At 46.2% G+C, this 19,796-nt stretch overlaps 1 protein-coding gene across 5 annotated transcripts in view; it reads right to left on the bottom strand.

Annotated features, from left to right (window-relative positions):
* Positions 1-19,796, bottom strand: part of LOC138757997 (folliculin-interacting protein 2-like) — a 133,106-nt gene that overhangs the window by 93,385 nt on the left and 19,925 nt on the right. Inside the window, exon 1 of one of the 5 annotated variants that reach the window (XM_069926235.1) lies at positions 10,743-10,840. The exons of 3 other annotated variants lie outside the window; for them this stretch is intronic. Coding sequence is in view for 1 of the 2 variants with exons in the window: in XM_069926231.1 (XP_069782332.1) it covers positions 10,548-10,564 (17 nt within the window). In the remaining variant the exon portion in view is untranslated. Of the gene's footprint in view, positions 1-10,547; positions 10,841-19,796 lie in introns of those variants that run through there. One more of the 5 variants, XM_069926231.1, reaches the window with a different exon arrangement.

Raw genomic sequence — 19,796 nt, 5'->3', positions numbered from 1 at the left:
TCACTGTTCAGATAGGAGGTGATATCCTTCTCCACTATTTTTTTTAAAACACTTAATCTCTGTGATGCAAGTGCTACTTGATAGTTGTTAAGCCAGGTTACTGCATTCTTCTTGGGCAAAGGTATGATTGACGTGTTTGAAACAGATGGGTACCACACCCTGCTGGAGTGAGATATTGAAGATATCCGTGAATATTTTGGTAAGTTGATCAGGACAGACCTTTTAACACTCAGCCAGATACTCTGTCTGAGCCAGATGCTTTCTTCGGATTCACTCTCCTGAAGGCAGCATGCACGTCACCCTCAGATATGGACAGTATAGGATCATCAGGGGATGTGGGAGCGCGGAGGGGTGGATCTTTGCTGTTACTGTTATCAAATCAGGTGCAGAAGACATTGAATTCCTCTGGGAGAGAAGCTTTGCCATCAGCCACTTTATCAGATTTCAGTTTGTAACAGGTTATGGCATTCAGGCCCTGCCACAGCTGTTAGGCATCCCTTGTTTCCATTTTCATCTGGAGTCTCTACTTCAACCGGAAGATAGCCTTCCACAGATCATACTCACACCTGCTATACTGATCTGGATCTCCGGATTTAAATGCCTGTGATCTGACTTTCAGCAGGTTCCAGATTTCATTGTTCATCCAGGGCTTCTGGTTGGAGAAAACCTTGAATGATTTGGAGGGGACACCTTCATCCACATCGGTTTTGATAAAGTGTGCGACAGCCTCAGTGTACCTGTTCAGATTTTCAGTAGAGTTCTTGAATACTGGTCAATCCACTGACTCGAGGAAGTCCTGTAACCATTCTTCAGCCTCCTGCGACCATTTTATAACTGCCCCGACTTCCAGAGCCTCTCTTTTTAGGCTGTCTGTATAACAGCAGAAGAAGCACAGGTAGGTGATCAAACTTGCAAAATGTGATCTCAGGAAAGAACTGTCAGTCTTCCTTATCTTGGTGTAGCAGTGATGAACTATGTTTGGAATGCTGGTAGAGCAGGTTACATGCTGGTGGTAGTTAGGCAGGGCTTTCCTGATGCAGGCCTGGTTAAAATCGCCATCTAAGTATTGTAGAACATTGGGCTGTCTCTTGTTTACTGACCACCAGGGCTGACACAACTATTAGGCAAACTAGGCAGCCACATTGGGTGCAGACCTCAGAAAGGCATAGTCAGGTTGGTCAGACATTGTGTGAATGGGCGATATGTGTACTTACTGAAAGTTGGCATCCTGCAATCCATTGGCTGGCTGGGTGTGGCCATCTTTATTCATTTGCACATGCACTGTGGCCTTGACTACCAAGGCCAGTAGGCACATACGCAGAGGGCTGCAGATGGGCGAATGTTTACCGCAGCTATGAGCAAGCTCATTGTTCTGGCACATCGTGTGGTGGCTTTTGAAGGTAGGTAGGTTGGAACAGAGCAAGGGGGAGCAGAGGCAAGGCAGAACAGATCTGGGGGAGTGGTGCAAAACAGAGGGTTGGGGAGGCCAGAACAGAGGACAGGGGAAGGGATGGAAAGAATCCAGAAGAGAAGAAGGGTGTTGGGGTGGTGAGGGAAGAACAGAGGGGGAAGCCAGAACAGATGGAAAGGGAAGGACAGAGGGGTGGAGGCCAGAACAGAGGTGAAGTGGGGTGGGGAAGTGGGGCGGGGGGGGGGGGGGGGTAAGCCAGAATAGATGGAGGAGAGAGGCAAAGAATATTGATATTGTGAAGAGAGTCAAGGGGGAACCCTTTGTCTTGGTAAAGAATACTGAGACAGGCAAAATTGTGGGGGATGGGTTGGGAGAAGAGATACTTTGGCACAAAAAATCAACATATTAAAGAAGATTCATAAAAGATTAATGCAGATAAAACTTAGATAATGAAATGTACGTAACTGAAACCAGCTTATTTTTGATTTATTACATGAATCTTGTTGTGGTGGCGACACAAATAAAAATACACTTTAATAAAATATCTTTTCCCATTCTTCTCACAACTGCCACAATGTTCGCTGTGCATGTGCATTGCATGGGAAGGAGTGATCTCGTCTGCCATGCTATCAAGCAGTGGCTCAACAGACCTTGCCTTCCTCCATCAGTTTCTTCATGCTCATACATGTTGTGTAGTGTAATTGGTTTATAAACAGATATCGGTGTTGAGCCTGCGCAGAACCCACACATATTCACACAACGTATCTCTTTATTAAGTTTCAGGAAACTTGGCTTTGACAGCAGATAAATGCTATCACTTTGCATAGTCAGGCCTGTGAGTAGTTTCAATGCTTGTTGATAAAAGATACATTATTAGGTTTTAAATTAATTGTGTAGCTAACCGCTACAAAAAAAGTGTGGCAGGTTAAGTTCACTTCTTTATTAGGGCTGGAAAGATTTCGTTTATACTGTTCAAGTTCCCGCCGTTTTTGCTGATTGAGCTGGGCAGCTTGACCAATGCCATTTTAGGGCTGTTGGTCTGATGCTGCCTCGTTCCTTGTCCTGGGACTAGCAATCTCTATTGGCGTCTGCTGGCATGCAATATGCCAGCCCGATATCCGCAATTGTAGACCACCACATGACCCCTCCCCCAGAACCGACGGTACAGTCTGTAGTGTTCATAGGTATAGTCCCCAAAGTCTTTTGTGGCCTGCCTCTGTGTCAAGCTGTTGGTGTCTTCACTAGTTCTGCTGGGTCTGTAGTGAAGAACTGATGTCCTGCTCAAAGATGGCTCTGTTCTTCTGGATGACTTGAAAGGGACCTTCGTATGGCTTCTACAGTAGTGAATGGTGGGGTCCTCTGCATACAAACACGTACTTACAGTCTTTGAGTTCTTTGGGGATGTTAGACTTGGTTTGTCCATGTCTGGAAGGTGGGATTGGAGCCAGGTTACTAACCTTTTCGCACAGCCTGTCCAGGAAGGTGATTGTCTCCTCCTCCTGTCCTCTGGCCTGTGAAACGAAACCCCAGGAACCGTGAATGGGGCTCCGTAGATGAATTCAGCAGAAGATGCGTGGAGGTCTTCTTTCCCCGCTGTTCGGATGCCCAGCAATGCCCATGGTAGCTCGTCCATCCAGTTGAGGCCCTTGAGTCTGGTCATGAAGGTGTTCTTGAGGTGCCTGTGGAAACGCTCCACCATGCCGTTGGCTTGTGGGTGGAATGTCTTTGTATGGTGTAGCTGAGCGTCCCACAGGTTGGCAATGTCGGTGAACTGTGCACCTCAGTCAGAAGTGATGTGCTGAGGCAGTCCAAATCTTGCAATCCAGAACGACAGGAGTGCTTTGGCACAGGACTTGGTGGATGTGTCAGCTAGAGGATTGCTTCTGGCCACCGGGTGAAGAGGTCGACCACTGTGAACAGGTAGCGGAAACCCTGAGAGACTGGCAAGGGTCCCACTATGTCCACATGAATGTGGTCAAACCTGAGTTCCGTTGTCTCAAAAGGCTGTGGGGGGACCTTGGTGTGTCGCTGCACTTTGGCTGTTTGGCACTGCGTACACGCCTTGGCCCACCCCTGGACTGGTTTCTGCAATCTATTCCACATGTACTTGCTGGCCACCAGCCGTAGTCCTGATGGATGGGTGTCCCAGCCTGTGGATAGAGTCAAAAACTCGTTGCCTCCATGCCATTGGAACAATAGGTCAAACCTGCTAGGTGGCCATGTCACACAGGAGGGTAGTAGTACCTGACCCAACTGGACTGTCCTGAAGTCGAAGGCCAGTGACAGTGGTCCTGTACTGTGGGATATCGTCGTCCTGCTGCTGTGCCTCTGCCAGTGCAACGAAATCCAGACCGCTGACCAGGGAGTGGATGCTGTGTCTTGACAAGGCATCCGCGACCATGTTGTCTTTGCCCGAGATGTGCTTGACGTCGGTGGTGTACTCCAAGATATCAGACAAGTATCTCTGTTGGCGAGCTGACCAGGGATCGGAGATTTTAGCCAGGGCAAAAGTCAGTGGTTTGTGGACCATGAAAGCCCTTCCCTCAAGAAAGTACCCGAAGTGGCAGATGGCGAAGTACAGTGTCACCTGCTCTCTATTGAAAGCACTGTTCTTTCATTCAGGGGGCCACAAATGTTTTCTGAAGAAAGCTAGGGGGTACCAACTTCCTTCTATTTGCTGCTCCAAGACTCCACCAATCGCTTTTCCTAAGGCATCAACTGTGAGAGCCATGGGTGCATCTGGTCTGGGGTGGGTCAGGAGTGCAGCTTTGGCCAGGGCTTCTTTGGTTTCCACAAACGCACGTGCGGATTCATCATCCTAGGTCAGGTCCTTCTCCTTGCCAGACATCAGGATGAACAGAGGGCTCTTCACTCGAGCAGCTGCTGGGATAAACCTGCGAAAAACGTTTGGTTGTACTGGGCTTCGGGAAGCTGCGGATGGCCTCTACCTTGTCAGGCAGTGGTGTGGCCCTGTCCTCTATAATTCTGTGGCCCAAGAAGTCGATGGTGTTCAGGCCAAACTGGCATTTGGCAAGGTTGGTGGTGAGGATGAACTCCTGCAGACGACTACAGAGATTTCAGAGGTGCTGAAGGTGTTCCTTGCAGATTCTATTTGCCACGAGAATATCGTCAAGGTACATAAAAGTGCTATCCAAGTCTCAGCCCACTGCGTCCATCAGTCGCTGGAATGTCTGTGCCGCATTTTTGAGCCCGAATGACATCTTCAGGAACTCAAACAGCCCAAATGGAGTGATAACGGCCGTCTTAGGGAAGTCATCAGGATGCACCACGATCTGGTGATATGCAATCCATTCCACTTTTGAGAATATTGTTGCCCCATGGAGTTTTGCCGGAAAACCCTAGATGTGTGACATGGGTGATGGCCTCGTTGAGCCGATGATAGTCGCTACATGGTCTCCGGCCCCCAGATACTTTAGGCACCATGTGCAGGGGTGAGGCCCATTGGCTGTCTGACCGTCTAACAACACCCAACTCCTCGAGCTTGCAGATCTTGGCCAGTCGGAGCTTCTCCGGGGGAAGTCGTCGTCTCACCCTTGCGTGAAGAAGTGGGCCCTTTTTCAGGATGTGATGTCTGACGCCATGTTGAGGCATCTCCACTGTGAACTGAAGGTAAAGGATTGCTGGGAATCCCGCTAGCACCTTGGAGAACTTATCCTCCGAGCTGTGGACGGAGTCCAGGTGCATTGTCGGAAACTTAGTGCCCCTCAGTGTGATGGTCTGGTAGGTCTTGGTGTGGACGAGTCTCTTACCCTTAAGGTCCACTAGAAGGCTGTGGGCTCGCAGGAAATCCGCTCTGAGGAGTGGTTGTTCCACTGCGGCCAGTGTGAGCTCCCATGAGAAGTGACTGCCCCCGAACTGCAGCTCGGCCCTACGAGTGCCATAGGTCCGTATACTGCTGTTGTTGGCAGCCCTCAATGTGGGTCCCGCTAGCCTGCGCTTAGTGTCCAACTCTGTCAGGGGTAACACGCTAACCTCTGCTCCTGTATCCACCAGGAAGCATCTGCCGGACAGGCGGTCCCAGACGTACAGGAGGCTCTCTTGGTGGCCAGCCGTTGTCGAGCCTCGGTGAATCATCTCCAGTAGTAGAAGCACCATCTGTCGCTGGAGTCGCTCCTGCCTCTCGTCTGCTGTTCCTTGCTTGGACTGCTCTGGTCTGATTTTGGGACTTCTTTATGAACCCCACAGTAGTCAAGCACTTCTGTTTCTGTTTCCACAGTATGTCTACCCATGCTGCGACTTTCTGGGGGTGCGGGGTGGTCGATGAAATTCGCATCCGCCAAGAGCATTTAGATGTCTTCAGGCATCTGTTCCAGTAACGCCTGCTCAAACATGATGCCGGGCTGCTCATCTCCCAGGAGGTCCAGCATTTCGTTGATGAGTGCCGACAGGGATCTGTCTCCAAGCCCATCCAGGTGGAGCAAATGTGCTCCTCACTCTCACTGCGAGAGTCTAAACGTCTCAGTTAATAGCTCTTTGAAGGCAATGCAAGTGCCTTACAATGGAGGCCTGTGGATAAAGTTGGCTACTCTGTCTGCAGTTTACAGATCCAGGGTGCTGACCACATGGTAGTACCAGATGGTCTCTGCTCTGATACCCTGAATCTGGAACTGAGCCTCCGCCTCATCGAACCACATGCCGGGTCGAACTGTCCAGAAGGTCGGGAGCTTCAGGCTGATTACTGCTTTGTTCTCTATCGCTGGATTTAGATTCCTTCTAAACCATCGGGGTCACCAATTGTAGCAGACCACTACAAAGAAACACACACACAATGTGGCAGGTTAAGCTCACTTCTTTATTAGGGCTGGAAAGGCTGCTTTTATGCTGTTCAAATTCTAGCTGTTTTTGTTGATTGAGCTGGGCAGCTTGACCAACACCATTTTAGTGCTGTTGGTCTGATGCTGCCCCAGCTTCAACCCCCGCCGGTTCGTTGTCCTGGGAGTTGCTTTAGGGATCTCTGTCCACATCTGCTGCCGCGTGATGTGCTGACCCGATCTCTGCAATTGCGGGCCGCTACAATTGTCTATTTATTAGCTTTGTTGTGTATTTTGTTCGGAATTTTGCATTTTACATATTCTTGTTTTTAAATCTTTTATTAACGTAATGCAAAATACTTTTTAGGTTAATATATTTTATATTATGTTAAATACAATAGAGTTGCAAAGTTTGTGAAAATTTTCAAGGTCAATAAATTTGCCTTATTCTTTTTTGCAAATTAAAGTAAATTTAGCAGTTTCAAGTTTGGTGCTTTTCATTATTTTTCTACAAAATATCTGTTTTTGAAAATTGAAGTTGGCAATTTTTTTGGGGGGGGTTGCAAGTAGCTGGGCTTGCCTAGGGCGCTAAACAGTCTGGCACCGTCCCTGCTGACCACATCACGTAGCTCCACAAGTGCCTGCTCGTAATCAGTATTAGGAGGGATGCAAACTCCGGTGAGAACTCTCAGGGTAGATAGAAGGGTGTGTATCAGAGACAAGAAAAGAAGAATATGGCAGTGGGTCAATAGGCTTCTTGAGACTGTCCCACCATTCAATATAGTCATGGCTGATCTTTGCTGGCCCCAACTCCTCTTCTGTGGCCATTCTCCCAAAACCACAATTACTCGATCTTTCAAATACAGTACTTTCTTTTGCCTTAGCCATAAAATATATCCAAATAATCTGACCACCACCACCCTTGGGAGCAATGAGTTAACAATTCATTACCCTTGGAAAATAAATTTCTGCATGCATTGAAATGACCAGTCTCTCATTTTGTTGCAATGTCCTCTTGTTCACAATTCTTCCACTATTGAAACATCTCAACATCTGCCTCGTCAAGCCTGGAGGCATACATGCAACTCCTTATTACAGGAAGTTATAGAGGCTGGTTCAATAGATATGTTCAAACAAGGATTGAATGTGACCCTGATGGCTAAAGGGGTCAAGGGGGATGGAAAGAATGCAGGAATAGGGTACAGATGTTGCAGGATCAGCCATGATCATATTTAATGGCGGTGCAGGCTCGAAAGGCTGAATGCTTCATACTGCGCTAATTTTCTGATTCTCTTAAAACCCCTTAAGATCTATATATTGGAATAAGGCCATCCTTCATTCTTCTCAACTCCAAGGAAAACAGACCCATACAGCCCTGGATATGGCACTATTGTCCTAAAATATTAACTTGGTTTCTCTTTCCACAGATACTGCCTGACCTGTTGAGCATATTCAGCAGTTTTTTTTCTATTTTAGATTTTTTTTTCTTTTTTTTAAACCCCCAATCTTTTCTGCTCAATAAAATGAAGCATGACATTTATATATTCCCAAAAAACCTACACCATTAAAGCTAAGGAGATGGGGAAGATGGGTAACAACTTGTGGTTTTACCAGTTTTCTAAAGAAAAATGCAGAATTATATATTCTTTTAATTTAAAAAAATCTCCAACAGAGTGCTAAATCTGCAACTGCATTAATGTTTGCTGATGTCATGACAAATGAAGCACATGCTACTTTTCTGCCTCAACACTTCAGTAGTTAATCGAGTGAATTATTCTGTTGTGTCACGAGTTAATAAATTATCACAGCATCACATGGTACCTGGTGCAGCTCCTCCAGGCTCATGCTTTTATGAACTAGCTCTGCAAGGTTGTTCAAACATTAGCTACAATGGTCTGTCACTGCTGTCATGTGAATGGCTGTCATCTGACAGCTCCTGGCAACCATGCTGATCTCAGCAGGTTGCACAGAATACAAATATATGTGAATTGTTCACAAAAGAAAAAAAAAAAATCAACATTTCAACCATCACAAAACTGCTGAAATGGGCTAGACTCAAGAGAACCTCCATTTTAAGTCAAATACTACAAAAATCACTCAGTGGCTTCAAAAAGTGTGTTTTTTTTGTTGTAAAAAGAAATTGATCGTCATATTCTAGATCACGGTAAAATAAACACAAGTACCATCGCAGCTGCTATGAGTCCTTTGCATTGATCTACAATTGAATAACTTGAAACTTGGCATCCAAACGTGAGATTCTACAAATGTCATTTCAAAAACCAACATTGAATAACCATGTTTTTTTAATTTATTTTTCACACTATGAACCATACTGACCAAAATACACACAAACATTTCCCTCTTGAAGGATAACCATGTTTTTGAAGCAGAGGCAAACTATGTCAAATAGATTTGCATGTCCTGTAAAATTATTCCATTCTAGCAAGAAGTCTGCACTCAGGCACTAAAGCATATGAGGAAAAAGGTTATATCTTTATAACCTTTGTTTGAAGATGATCAGCACAAGACCTGTTCTTTCATTCCAATCTGTAGCCATTGAACAACACTGCCTACAAACAAAGATCCATGATTAACACACCCCCATCCCCAATAATACTTCCCATAGCTTGGGAGCAACTGAAGGCAAAGGTGCAAACATCAATGATGAACAGCACCATTGCCTGCAGTGCGCTGGCACAATCTTTAACTAGCTGGGAGGTGGGGGGGGGGGGGGGGGGGGAAGTGAAGCAATAGAAGATCAAGAAATCTCAAACCTGGCACATCACTTAGTTCACCAATGGCAGTGAACTATGTGCTTGTGAGACAGGTGCTCCTCTCAACAAGCACTTCAAAACATTTGAGAGGAACACTAATTCTGCCTTCATAAAACCCATTGGCAAGATGTCCACTGGCAAGTGCTGAACTCTAGAGGTGAAATGAGTGCCCTTGACATCAAGGCAGCATTTGATATGACACCAAAGAGCCCTGGCCAAACAAGAATCAATGTGAATCAGGGAAAACATTTCGCGAGTTGGAATCCTATCTAGCTCAAGGAAATACTGTTGTGGTGGTTGAAAGTCATTGAAGATCAATCATCATCTCAGCAATTTGACACCTGTGCAGGAGTTCCTAACGGTAGAGTCCTCAGCCCATCTTCAACAGCTTCTACAATGACCTTCCTTCACTCATATGTCAGAGGTTGGGATGTTCACATGTTAAAACACCATTCACAACTCCCCAGATAATGAAATAGGCCTCATCTAAATACAACAAGACCCTGACAATATTCAGGTCTGGGTTGATAGGTGACAAGCACATAGATACTGCATTCCAGCTATCACTGCAATATTTAATACCATTACCATCCCCTCTTTATCAATATCCTTCAAGAGGTTACATTGACCAGAAACTGATCTGGAATTTACATACATAAAACTGACTAATTCACCTCCTAACTCTCCAAATCCTGTTCACCATCTGCAAGACTCAAGTCAGGAGTGTAATAGAATACACTTTGTTTGCCTGAATCCCTGTAGCTTCAACAGCACTCAAGAAGATTGACACCATACAGGATAGGAATCTCATTATTTCATCACTGATGCACAGCGGCAGCAGTCTGTAACATACAAAGGATTGCAGCACGAATAAAAGTTCTCACGACTGGAGGGAGAACATACTTTTATTAGATTATACCTATAGGTAGGGTTTCACAGTAGTCTTCGGAAGGGTTCTGGGTTTAGGCGAGAAACTAAGGTCATATGTGAGCAGATGGGGGCAGAGCCAGCCATCAGCACACACTACCAGAGAAACCCAGTTCACTGCAAGGATGCATTGCATCAACTCAGAAGATTCCCAGATAGCACCTTCCAAACCAATGAATTCCAGATGCTAAAAATACAAGGGGCAGCAAAAACAGAAGTACAACTATTTGGAAGTCACCCTTCAGCTACACACCATGCAAATGAAAAATATGACCAATGTTTGATGGTCACTGGGTCAAAATTCTGGAGATCTCCCAACAGCACCGTGGATATATTCATCCTTCAAGGACTGCAGTCGTTCAAAGCAGCAGTTCACAACCTCCTTCTAAAGGGTAATTAAGGATGGGCAATTAAATGCTGGCTCAACTCAAAACTGACATTAACCAAATGAATAAAATGAAAAAAAATGAATGTTCATTCCCAAGGCAATGACATCAGTATTACGACTCCATTACGGTCAGATGTAAAATAACTCTTGACAAGTGAAACAATTGTAATATGTTCAAGGCTGGTTTTGATATACAGGGAAAATTCAAGTTACCATTTGATGGAAATCATCAGAATGTGGAAACAGGCTATTTGGCCCAACACATCCACACCAACCTGGGGCATGCACCCATGTTAATTCCATCTTCCAGCACTTAAAGCTTTTAAAGCCACAGCGATTCAACTGCTCCTCTTAAATGGTGTCAGAAACTGCTTCCACTGAGCACATCACTCTATGGGTAATAAAGATCCTGTTCTGACTGCTCTCAATTTCCTACTTATACTTAAACAATATCCTCTGGTTTTATTCACCTCCAATAATGGGATGTTTACATGCAGGCTACTCTTTCTATACTCTGTAGCGGCTCACCGGAGGCTTAATTAAACCGGCTCAGGAGGTTCCAAGTGACGTCACAATGCGATGATGTCCTTTGAAATGGTCAGAGTTTTAAAAAGCTACCCGTGACTGTTTGAGTAAATTTTACTGAACTTTGACTCGACGATGTCTGATCATTTTCTTGTTCTTCATTTCGCACTGGGACGCAGTTGTTATAACTCCTCGTATCTTTCTACACTTCATTCATGCCCCTCCAAATCTCTTCTGCTCCAAGAAAAACAGACCAAACCTCTCCACTCTCTCCTCATAATTAAAACACTCCATCTCAAGCAACATCCTGGCGAATCTCCTCTGCACCCTCTCCAGTGTCATTGTGCATCTTGGCGCCTCACAGTTCGGCGGGCAGCAACCTCCTTTGAAGAAGACCGCAGAGCCCACCTCACTGACAAAAGACAAAGGAGGAAAAACCCAACACCCAACCCCAACCCACCAATTTTCCCCTGCAACCGTGTCTGCCTGTCCCGCATCGGACTTGTCAGCCATAAACGAGCCTGCAGCTGACGTAAATCCATAAATCTTCATCCGCGAAGCCAAGCCAAAGAAGAAGAACAGGTTAGTTAGCAAAGTTAATCAGACCAATTTCATTTTATCTCCCAGGAAAAGCAAAAGGAATGTTTCTTCATTGACATATCGTTAAAAAAACTGTTACTTAAAAGATATCAGTGATGACAAATGCACCAATAGTTAGTCACAACAGTCATCGATTTCCCCTTTATTAAAAATATTGAAACTCATTGCAGCTTCACAGTATTTGATAATTCCAGTCATGCAATAATTTCAACTAAATCGCTCTTAATTTCATCTGAACATTTCCATACCCCTTGCCATACGATGGCAAAAAATTAAAAAAACTAGTCAGTTCATAACACTCCAACTCAGAACAATCCTCACCAGGCAAAGCCATCAACTGATCTTATGAGCAAGCACATGATGCTCCACACCCATACACAGCTCAAATCAATAGACAACTGTTAAATACTAAACTATGCAAGTATCACAGGTCACATTTGGAGTTTAACTTGATTGTGGAAGAGGGTAAAAGTGACTAGAAAAAGAAAAACATATTGCAATAGACACAGGCAAGAGAACAAGTTATTTAATGTAGACATTTTCAATATAAAATGGAATTAATGTGTACTCAACATCTTTCTTATCTTATGCGACAAGATTTTGGCTCAAGCCAACAAGTTTTATACACAAAAATCAGTCTCTCTCAGCACTTCGAAGGCTAAAGACAAATATTTGCCCTTTTCCAATGTTGCCCATCAACATGTAAAAGGACATAGCCCAGCACTAAATAAAACAGACATAAATAGATGCAAAGACAAAAAGGCAAGAAATGCATCTATTAGATTCCCAATATGTGCATTTATTGACCACACCCATCTACACATCACGATTTTCAGAGCCCACTCCAGTAACAGTATAATTGAGTGGGACCCAAACAAATCCAAAGAGGAAATGAAAAAAGTGTAGCTGATCGCTACCAAGAAACACACACACCCCACACACAGTGTGGCAGGTTAAGCTCATTCCTTTGTTAGGTTGGAAAGGCTGCTTTATATTGTTCAAGTTCCCGCTGTTTTGGCTGATTGACTGAGTCATCCATATAAATAACAATAGCAGGTGGGAACGTCCATGCATATGAATGCCCTTCTTCCCCAGCCAGTTTTTGCTGATTGAGCTGGGCAGCTTGACCAATGCCATTTGAGGGCTGTTGGTCTGATGCTGCCCCATCTTCTACCCACGCTGGTTCGTTGTCCTGGGAGTCACTTTAGCGATCTCTGTCCGCATCTGCTGCTGCGTGATTTGCTGGCCCGATCTCCACAATTGTAGACCGCCACATGACCCCCCCCCCGAAATAGTGTTACAATATATTTAGTGTCCGTAGGTATAGTCCCCAAAGTCTTTTATGGTCTGCCTCTGCGTCGAGCTGTTGGTGTCTCCACGGGTTCTCCTGAGTCTGTGTGGGCAAGCTTGAATCTATCTGTAGTGAAGACCTCTGGTTCACCACCAATGTCCAGCTCGAAGGTGGCTCTGTTGTTCTGGATGACTTGAAAGGGACTTTTGTATCGCTTCTGCAATGGTGAATGGTGGAGTCCTCTGCGTACAAACATGTACTCACAGTCCTCAAGTTCTTTGGGGATGTTGGAATTGGCTTGTCAGTGTCTGGAGAGTGGTATCGGAGCCAGGTTACCAATTTTTTTGTGCAGTCTGTCCAGGAAGGTGGTTGTCTCCTCCTGCTGTTCTCTGGCCTGTGGAATAAAATCCTCAGGAACCATGAGTGGGGCTCCGTAGACTAGTTCAGCAGAGGATGCGTGGAGATCTTCTTTCGGTGCTGTTCAGATGCCCAGTAGTGCCCATGGTAGCTCATCCACCCAGTTGGGGCCCTTGAGTCTGGTCATGAAGGCAGTCTTGAGGTGCCTGTGGAAAAGCTTCACCATGCCATTGGCTTGCAGGTGGTATGCCGTTGAATGGTGTAGCTGAGCACCCCACAGTTTGGCAATGTCGGTTCACAAGCTGGAGGTGAACTGTGCACCTTGGTCAGAAGTGATGTGCTGTAGCAGTCCGAATCTTGCAATCCAGGATGAGAGGAGTACTTTGGCAGAGGACCTGGTGGATGTGTCGGCTAGGGAGTTTGCTTCCGGTCACCAGGTGAAGCAGTCAACTACTGTGAACAAGTAGCATAAACCCTGAAAGACTGGCAAGGGTCCCAATAGGTCCTCGTGAATGTGGTCAAACCTGTGTTCTGATGGCTTGAAAGGCAGTGGGGGGACCTTGGTGTGTCGCTGCACTTTGGCTGTTTGGCACTGCATACACACCTTGGCCCACCCCTGAACTTGTTTCTGCAATCCATGCCGCATGTACTTGCTGGCCACCAGCTGGACCGTAGTGCTGATGGATGGGTGTGCCAGCCCATGGATGGAGTCAAAAACTCTTCGCCTCTATGCTGTTGGGAAAATAGGTCGAACTTGCCCAGTAGCCACGTTGCACAGGAGGTTGGTAGTACCTGTGCCGACTGGACCACCCTGAAGCCGAAGACCTGTGACAGCGGTCCTGTACTGCGGGATCTCGTCATCCTGCTGCTGTGCCTCTGCCAGTGCTGTGAAGTCCAGACTGTTGACCAAGGAGTGGATGCTATGTCTTGACAAGGCGTCCGCGACCACGTTGCCTTTGCCGGAGAAGTTCTGGACATCGGTGGGTACTCCGAGATGTAAGACAAATGTCTCTGTTGGCAGGCTGGCCAGGGATCGGAGATTTTAACCAGGGCGAAAGTCAGTGGTTTGTGGTCCGTGAAAGCCCTTCCCTCAAGAAAGTACCGGAAGTGGCGGATGGCTAAGTACAGAGCCAGCAGCTCTCTATCGAAAGAACTGTCCTTTAGTTCAGGGGACACAAATGTTTGCTGAAGAAAGCTAGTGGGTACCAACTAACTTCTATTTGCTGCTCCACCAATCACTGTTCCTGAGGCATAGACCATGATTGCCGTGGGTGCATCTGGTCTGGGGTGGGTCAGGAGTGCAGCTTTGGCCAGGACATCTTTGGTTTCCACAAACGCATCTGCGGATTCATCGTCCCAGGTCAGGTCCTTCACCTTGCCAGATATCAGCAACTATGAGAGGGCGCATCACTCGGGCAGCTGCTGGAATAAACCTGCAATAAAAGTTTATCATCCCCACAAACTCTTGCAGACCTTTGATTGCGCTGGGCTCCAGGAAGCTGCGGATGACCTCTACCTTGTCAGGCAGTAGTGTGACCCCGTCCTTTGTAATTCTGTGGCCCAGGAAGTCAATGGTGTTCAGGCCAAACTGGCATTTGGCTAGGTTGATGGTGAGGATGAACTCCTGCAGACAACTACAGAGATTTCGGAGGTGCTGAAGGTGTTCCTGTCGGGTTCTACTTGCCACAAGGATATCGTCGAGGTAGACAAAAGTGCCGCTCAGGTCTCGGCCCATTGCATCCATCAGTCGCTGGAATGTCTGTGCCACATTTTTGAGCCCGAATGGCATCCTCAGTTACTTGAACAGCCCAAATAGAGTGACGATGGCCGTCTTAGGGATGTCATCAGGATACACTGCTATCAGGTGTTATCCTCGCACGAGGTCCACTTTTGAGAATATTGTTGCCCTGTGCAGGTATGCCGCAAAATCCTGGATGTGTGGCATGGGGTAATGGTCCGTCCGGGGTGGTGGCCTTTTTGAGCCGACGATAGTCATCACATGGTCTCCAGCCCCAGTTACTTTAGGCACCACGTGCAGGGGCCAGGCCCATGGGCTGTCTGACCGTCGAACAACACCCAACTCCTTGAGCTTGCGGAACTCCTCCTTGGACGGTCAGAACTTCTGGGGAAGTCGTCTCACCCTTGCATGGAGAGAGGTGGGCCCTTGGTCAGGGTGTGATGTTGACGCCGTGTCAAGGCATCTCCGCTGTGAACTGAGGGTAAAGGATTGCCGGGAATCCCGCTAGCACCTTGGAGAACTCATCCTCCGAGCTGTGGATGGAGTCCAGGTGCATTGCCGGAAACTTAGTGCCCCTTAGTGCGATGGTCTGGTAGGTCTCAGTGTGGACGAGTCACTTACACTCAAGGTCCACTCGGAGGCTGTGGGCTCGCAGGAAATTAGCATGAACTCCCACAAGAATTGACTGCCCCCCGAACTGCAGCTCGGCCCTACGAGTGCCATAAGTCCGTACACTGCTGTTGTTGGCAGCCCTCAACATGGGTCCCGCCTCGTGTTCAACCCTGTCAGAGGTATCACGCTCACCTCTGCTCCTTTATTCACCAGGAAACGTCTGCTGGACAGGCGGACCCAGACGTACAGGAGGCTCTCTTGGTGGCCAGCTGTCGTGGCCATCAGCAATGGCTTGACCTTGTTGGTCCCCTGGAACTCACAGGGGGACTGGCATCAGCAGGCCGCAGTGCCCCATCTCCAGTGGTAGAAGCACCATCTGTCGCTGGCCTCTTGTCTGTTGTTCCTTGCTTGGGACTGCTCTGATTTGAATGCTGGACTTCTTTACGAGCCCAACGGTAGCCGAGCACTTCGGTTTCTGTTTCCACAGAATATCTCCCTGTGCTGCGACGTTCCGGAATTCAGTGAAATCCGCATCTGCCAGGAGCAGTTGGATGTCTTCAGGCATCTGTTCTAGGAATGCCTGCTTGAACATAATGCTAGGCTGCTCATCTCCCAAGAGGGCCAGCAGCTTGTTGATGAGTGTCGACGGGTATTTGTCTCCAAGCCCATCCAGGTGGAGCAAACATGTTCCTCACTCTCGCTGTGAGAGTCCAAACATCTTGGTTAATAGCTCTTTGAAGGCAGTGTAAGTAAGTGCCTTCTGATAGTGGCCTGTGGATAAAGTTGCTCACTTTGTCATCCAGGATACTGGCCACATGGTAATACCGGGTGGTCTCTGCCATCATGTCCAGAACTGGAACAAAGCCTCTGCCTGGTCAAAACACATGCCAGGTCGAACTGTCCAGAAGGTCAGGAGCTTCATGCCAACTGCGCTGACTGCTACTTTGCTATCCATCACTGGGTTTAGATGCCATCTAAACACATTGGGGTCACCAATTGTAGCTGACTGCTACAAAGAAACACACACACTCCGTGTGGCAGGTTAAGCTCACTCTTTTATTAGGGGCGGAAAGGCTGCTTTTATACTGTTCAAGTTCCCGCCGTTTTTGCTGATTGACTGAGTCATCCATATGAATAACAATAGCGGGCGGGAACATCCACGCATATGAATGTCCTTCTTCCCCAGCCTGTTTCTGCTGAGTTAGCTGGGCAGCTTGACCAATGCCATTTTAGGGCTGTTGGTGTGATGCTGCCCCAGCTTCTATCCCCACCGATTCGTTGTCCTGGGAGTCGGTTTAGTGATCTGTCCGCGTCTGCTGCCGTACGATGTGCCGACCGATCTCCGCAATTGTGGGCCACCACAAAAGGATACTAGTCCAAACTTTCATGGCCATGCCACCTCAGGTTCCTGATTTCCAGGGAAACCATTGAAACAGCAATCTGAAGTCAGTTTTTTAAATAATCAGATTTACCCTACCAAAAATGATAAGGAACATAGGAAGTAGGAACAGGAGTAGGCCAAAAATGGCCCATCGAGCCTGCTCCGCCATTCAATAAGATCATGGCTGATCTAATTTATGACCTAACTCCACCTAACTGCCTTCTTCCCATATCCCCTAATTCCTCTATCATGGAAAAATTTATCTAACCAAATTTTAAATATGTTTAATGAGGCAGCCTCAACCACTTCCCTGGTTAGAGAATTCCAAACATTCACTACTCTCTGGGAAAAACTATTTTTCCTCATCTCTGTCCTAAATCTACTCCCCCGAATCTTGAGACTGTGACCTCTCGTTTTAGTTTCCCTGGCCAGGTCAAAAAACCTTCCTACATCTATCCTATCCATACCCTTCATAATCCTATATGTTTCTATAAGATCTCCTCTCAAAATGCACAAAAATCTACACAAGCATGAGAAACGCAACAACATTGCAATGAATCAGAAAAATCCATCATCAAGAAACCTTAACAATATTTGGCTCCAATACATCGCAAATGCGAGGAATACAAAATGTAATTTTTGGATGCTTTTGTATTCAGTTAAGTATAACAAATTGTTTACAGAAAAATTAACTATATATAGCCACACAATCATTATCATCCACAACTAATATTTCAATTAGGAGTTTCAGGGATGCTGCTACAGATGGAAATAACATGTGGAGTGCAAAAGAAAAAGAGGCTTTGGAAATTTGATGTAGACAATCAAAATTATTACAGATGGGTTATTTCAACCAAAACTAATTAGTTATGAGACAAACAGAGAAAGTTATCTGAAATATTTGAATTTAATTATAATGTAGGCAAGATTAAAGTTTCCCTACCAGAAGATGACATGTGGCTCCTCTAGCTTCCATTAACAGTTAGTGCCATGCTAGTCCAGTGCCAGCAACCCTGATTCGAATCCATTGCTTTCTGTGAAGTTTGTACATTCTCCTCCATGTGGGTGTTTTCCAGGCACTCCAGTTTCCTCCCACCCTTCAAAACACATGGCGGTTGGAGGTTATGGGGTATTTATGAGACATGGACTCGTGGGCCAGAAGGGTCTATGTTTGGGTGTCCCTGTGATCCCTCTTGTGAGTGCTGGCTTGGGGAGTGTGCATTGCCCAGTGCTTGGGTCTGCTAATGGTGGGTTTGAGGGCTTGTGTGGGATTCCTATTTGGGTCATTTGGGGTGTTAGGGTAAGGTGAGGTCTGAGTTAGGATGTCCCCGTTATCCCTTGTGTGTGCTGGCTTGGGGAGTCTGCATTGCTGATCCCGCTGCCCTGTTTTCTCCCCACAATGCTGACAGTGTGGGGACTGATATAGGGCTGTGCGGAGAGAGCAGGACAGCGGGATCAGTATGGGGACAGCCCGCGCCAGCTGCCCCTGCCCTGACAGCCCGCGCTGGGGGGCCATCAGGCGCTCGCAAGCTGATTGTCATTCCTAGGGGATCCTCAGTGCTCTGGTGACTATCCCTCCCGGAGGAGAGTTACAAAGTTCACCTCGCATGCGTCTCCTGCACTTTCAAGTAGCCTCCCGACAGCCACATATGGGCATAATATGCAGCTTTACATCATGGGATTTGGCCACCTGAAAGTGCCTATGACCTGAATTTTATTGCTTTAATATGTTCCTTTATTTTTCCTATTTGCCTTCATCCAATCATCAACAGCTTATTACCACAGCAATCCTGGCCTCACCTTAAAGATATTCCCTTTATCCTGTCCCTGCTACTACAACTTAAAATGAAACACCTTTACTCATTTCTTCAATGTTTTCCGTCTTTCCGACTTGAAACATTAACTGCTGGGACCTTGCCATGTTTTATTATTAGTTTCAGAGAAATCATTTTTACTTCAATTATAATCTCAGACAAGAGCCTATAATTTTCATCAGTGTAAAACAAAGACATATTAAACCAGGCTTTAAAAATAAAGCCTATTTTCCCCCTCAATCATATTTTTTTTAAATAGGAAAATTAAAGAACATGCATGTGAATTCTTTGGCTTGGCTTCGCGGACGAAGATTTATGGAGGGGTAATGTCCACGTCAGCTGCAGGCTCGTTTGTGGCTGACAAGTCCGATGCGGGACAGGCAGACACGGTTGCAGGGGAAAATTGGTTGGTTGGGGTTGGGTGTTGGGTTTTTCCTCCTTTGTCTTTTGTCAGTGAGGTGGGCTCTGCGGTCTTCTTCAAAGGAGGTTGCTGCCCGCCGAACTGTGAGGCGCCAAGATGCACGGTTTGAGGCGATATCAGCCCACTGGCGGTGGTCAATGTGACAGGCACCAAGAGATTTCTTTAGGCAGTTCTTGTACCTCTGTGAATTAATGCAGATGTTAACACATCAGATGCCGGCTTCACAATACTGAAATCCCAATATGGAAGCATATAAATTGCACATGGAATAGGGAATGCAACAGGAATAAAATTTGTTCACATCTTCTCTTCTTTCAACTGCCAAATACTTCATCGCACTTGCTTAAAATTAAATATGGGCTAAAGTCATGCAGGCACAGAAGTGTAAAATTTCTTAGGAGGACCAGCCGCTCCCATCAATCTGTACATGCAAGTCAGTGTATGGAGTTGGATTGCATTTCTATCTCTCCTTCCATGCTCACACTGTCACGGATACTCTTTTGGGAAATAAATCAATTATTTCCACTCAAACTATTTATCCTCCTATTACTAAACAAACTTTACATTCTTGCATTGATTGTCATGCACGAGTTATCATCCAGTGCATCTTCAGGGCAAATGAGGTCAGACAGGATACATTTTCAGTAGATCATACAAGGACAACCAATATCTGGAATAGACAAGTTAGACTTGTAGCTTCTGGAATTTCTGAGAGATCTCAACTTAAACACAAGGCCCTGAAGGTGAATGTGAAGAGGATGTTTTCTCTTTGGAAAAATCTAAAA

The sequence above is a fragment of the Narcine bancroftii genome, chromosome 3 (genome assembly GCF_036971445.1).
Source record: "Narcine bancroftii isolate sNarBan1 chromosome 3, sNarBan1.hap1, whole genome shotgun sequence".
NCBI lineage: Eukaryota > Metazoa > Chordata > Chondrichthyes > Torpediniformes > Narcinidae > Narcine > Narcine bancroftii.
Note: the sequence above shows the minus strand (reverse complement) of the source record. Positions and strands in the feature narration are given on the sequence as shown.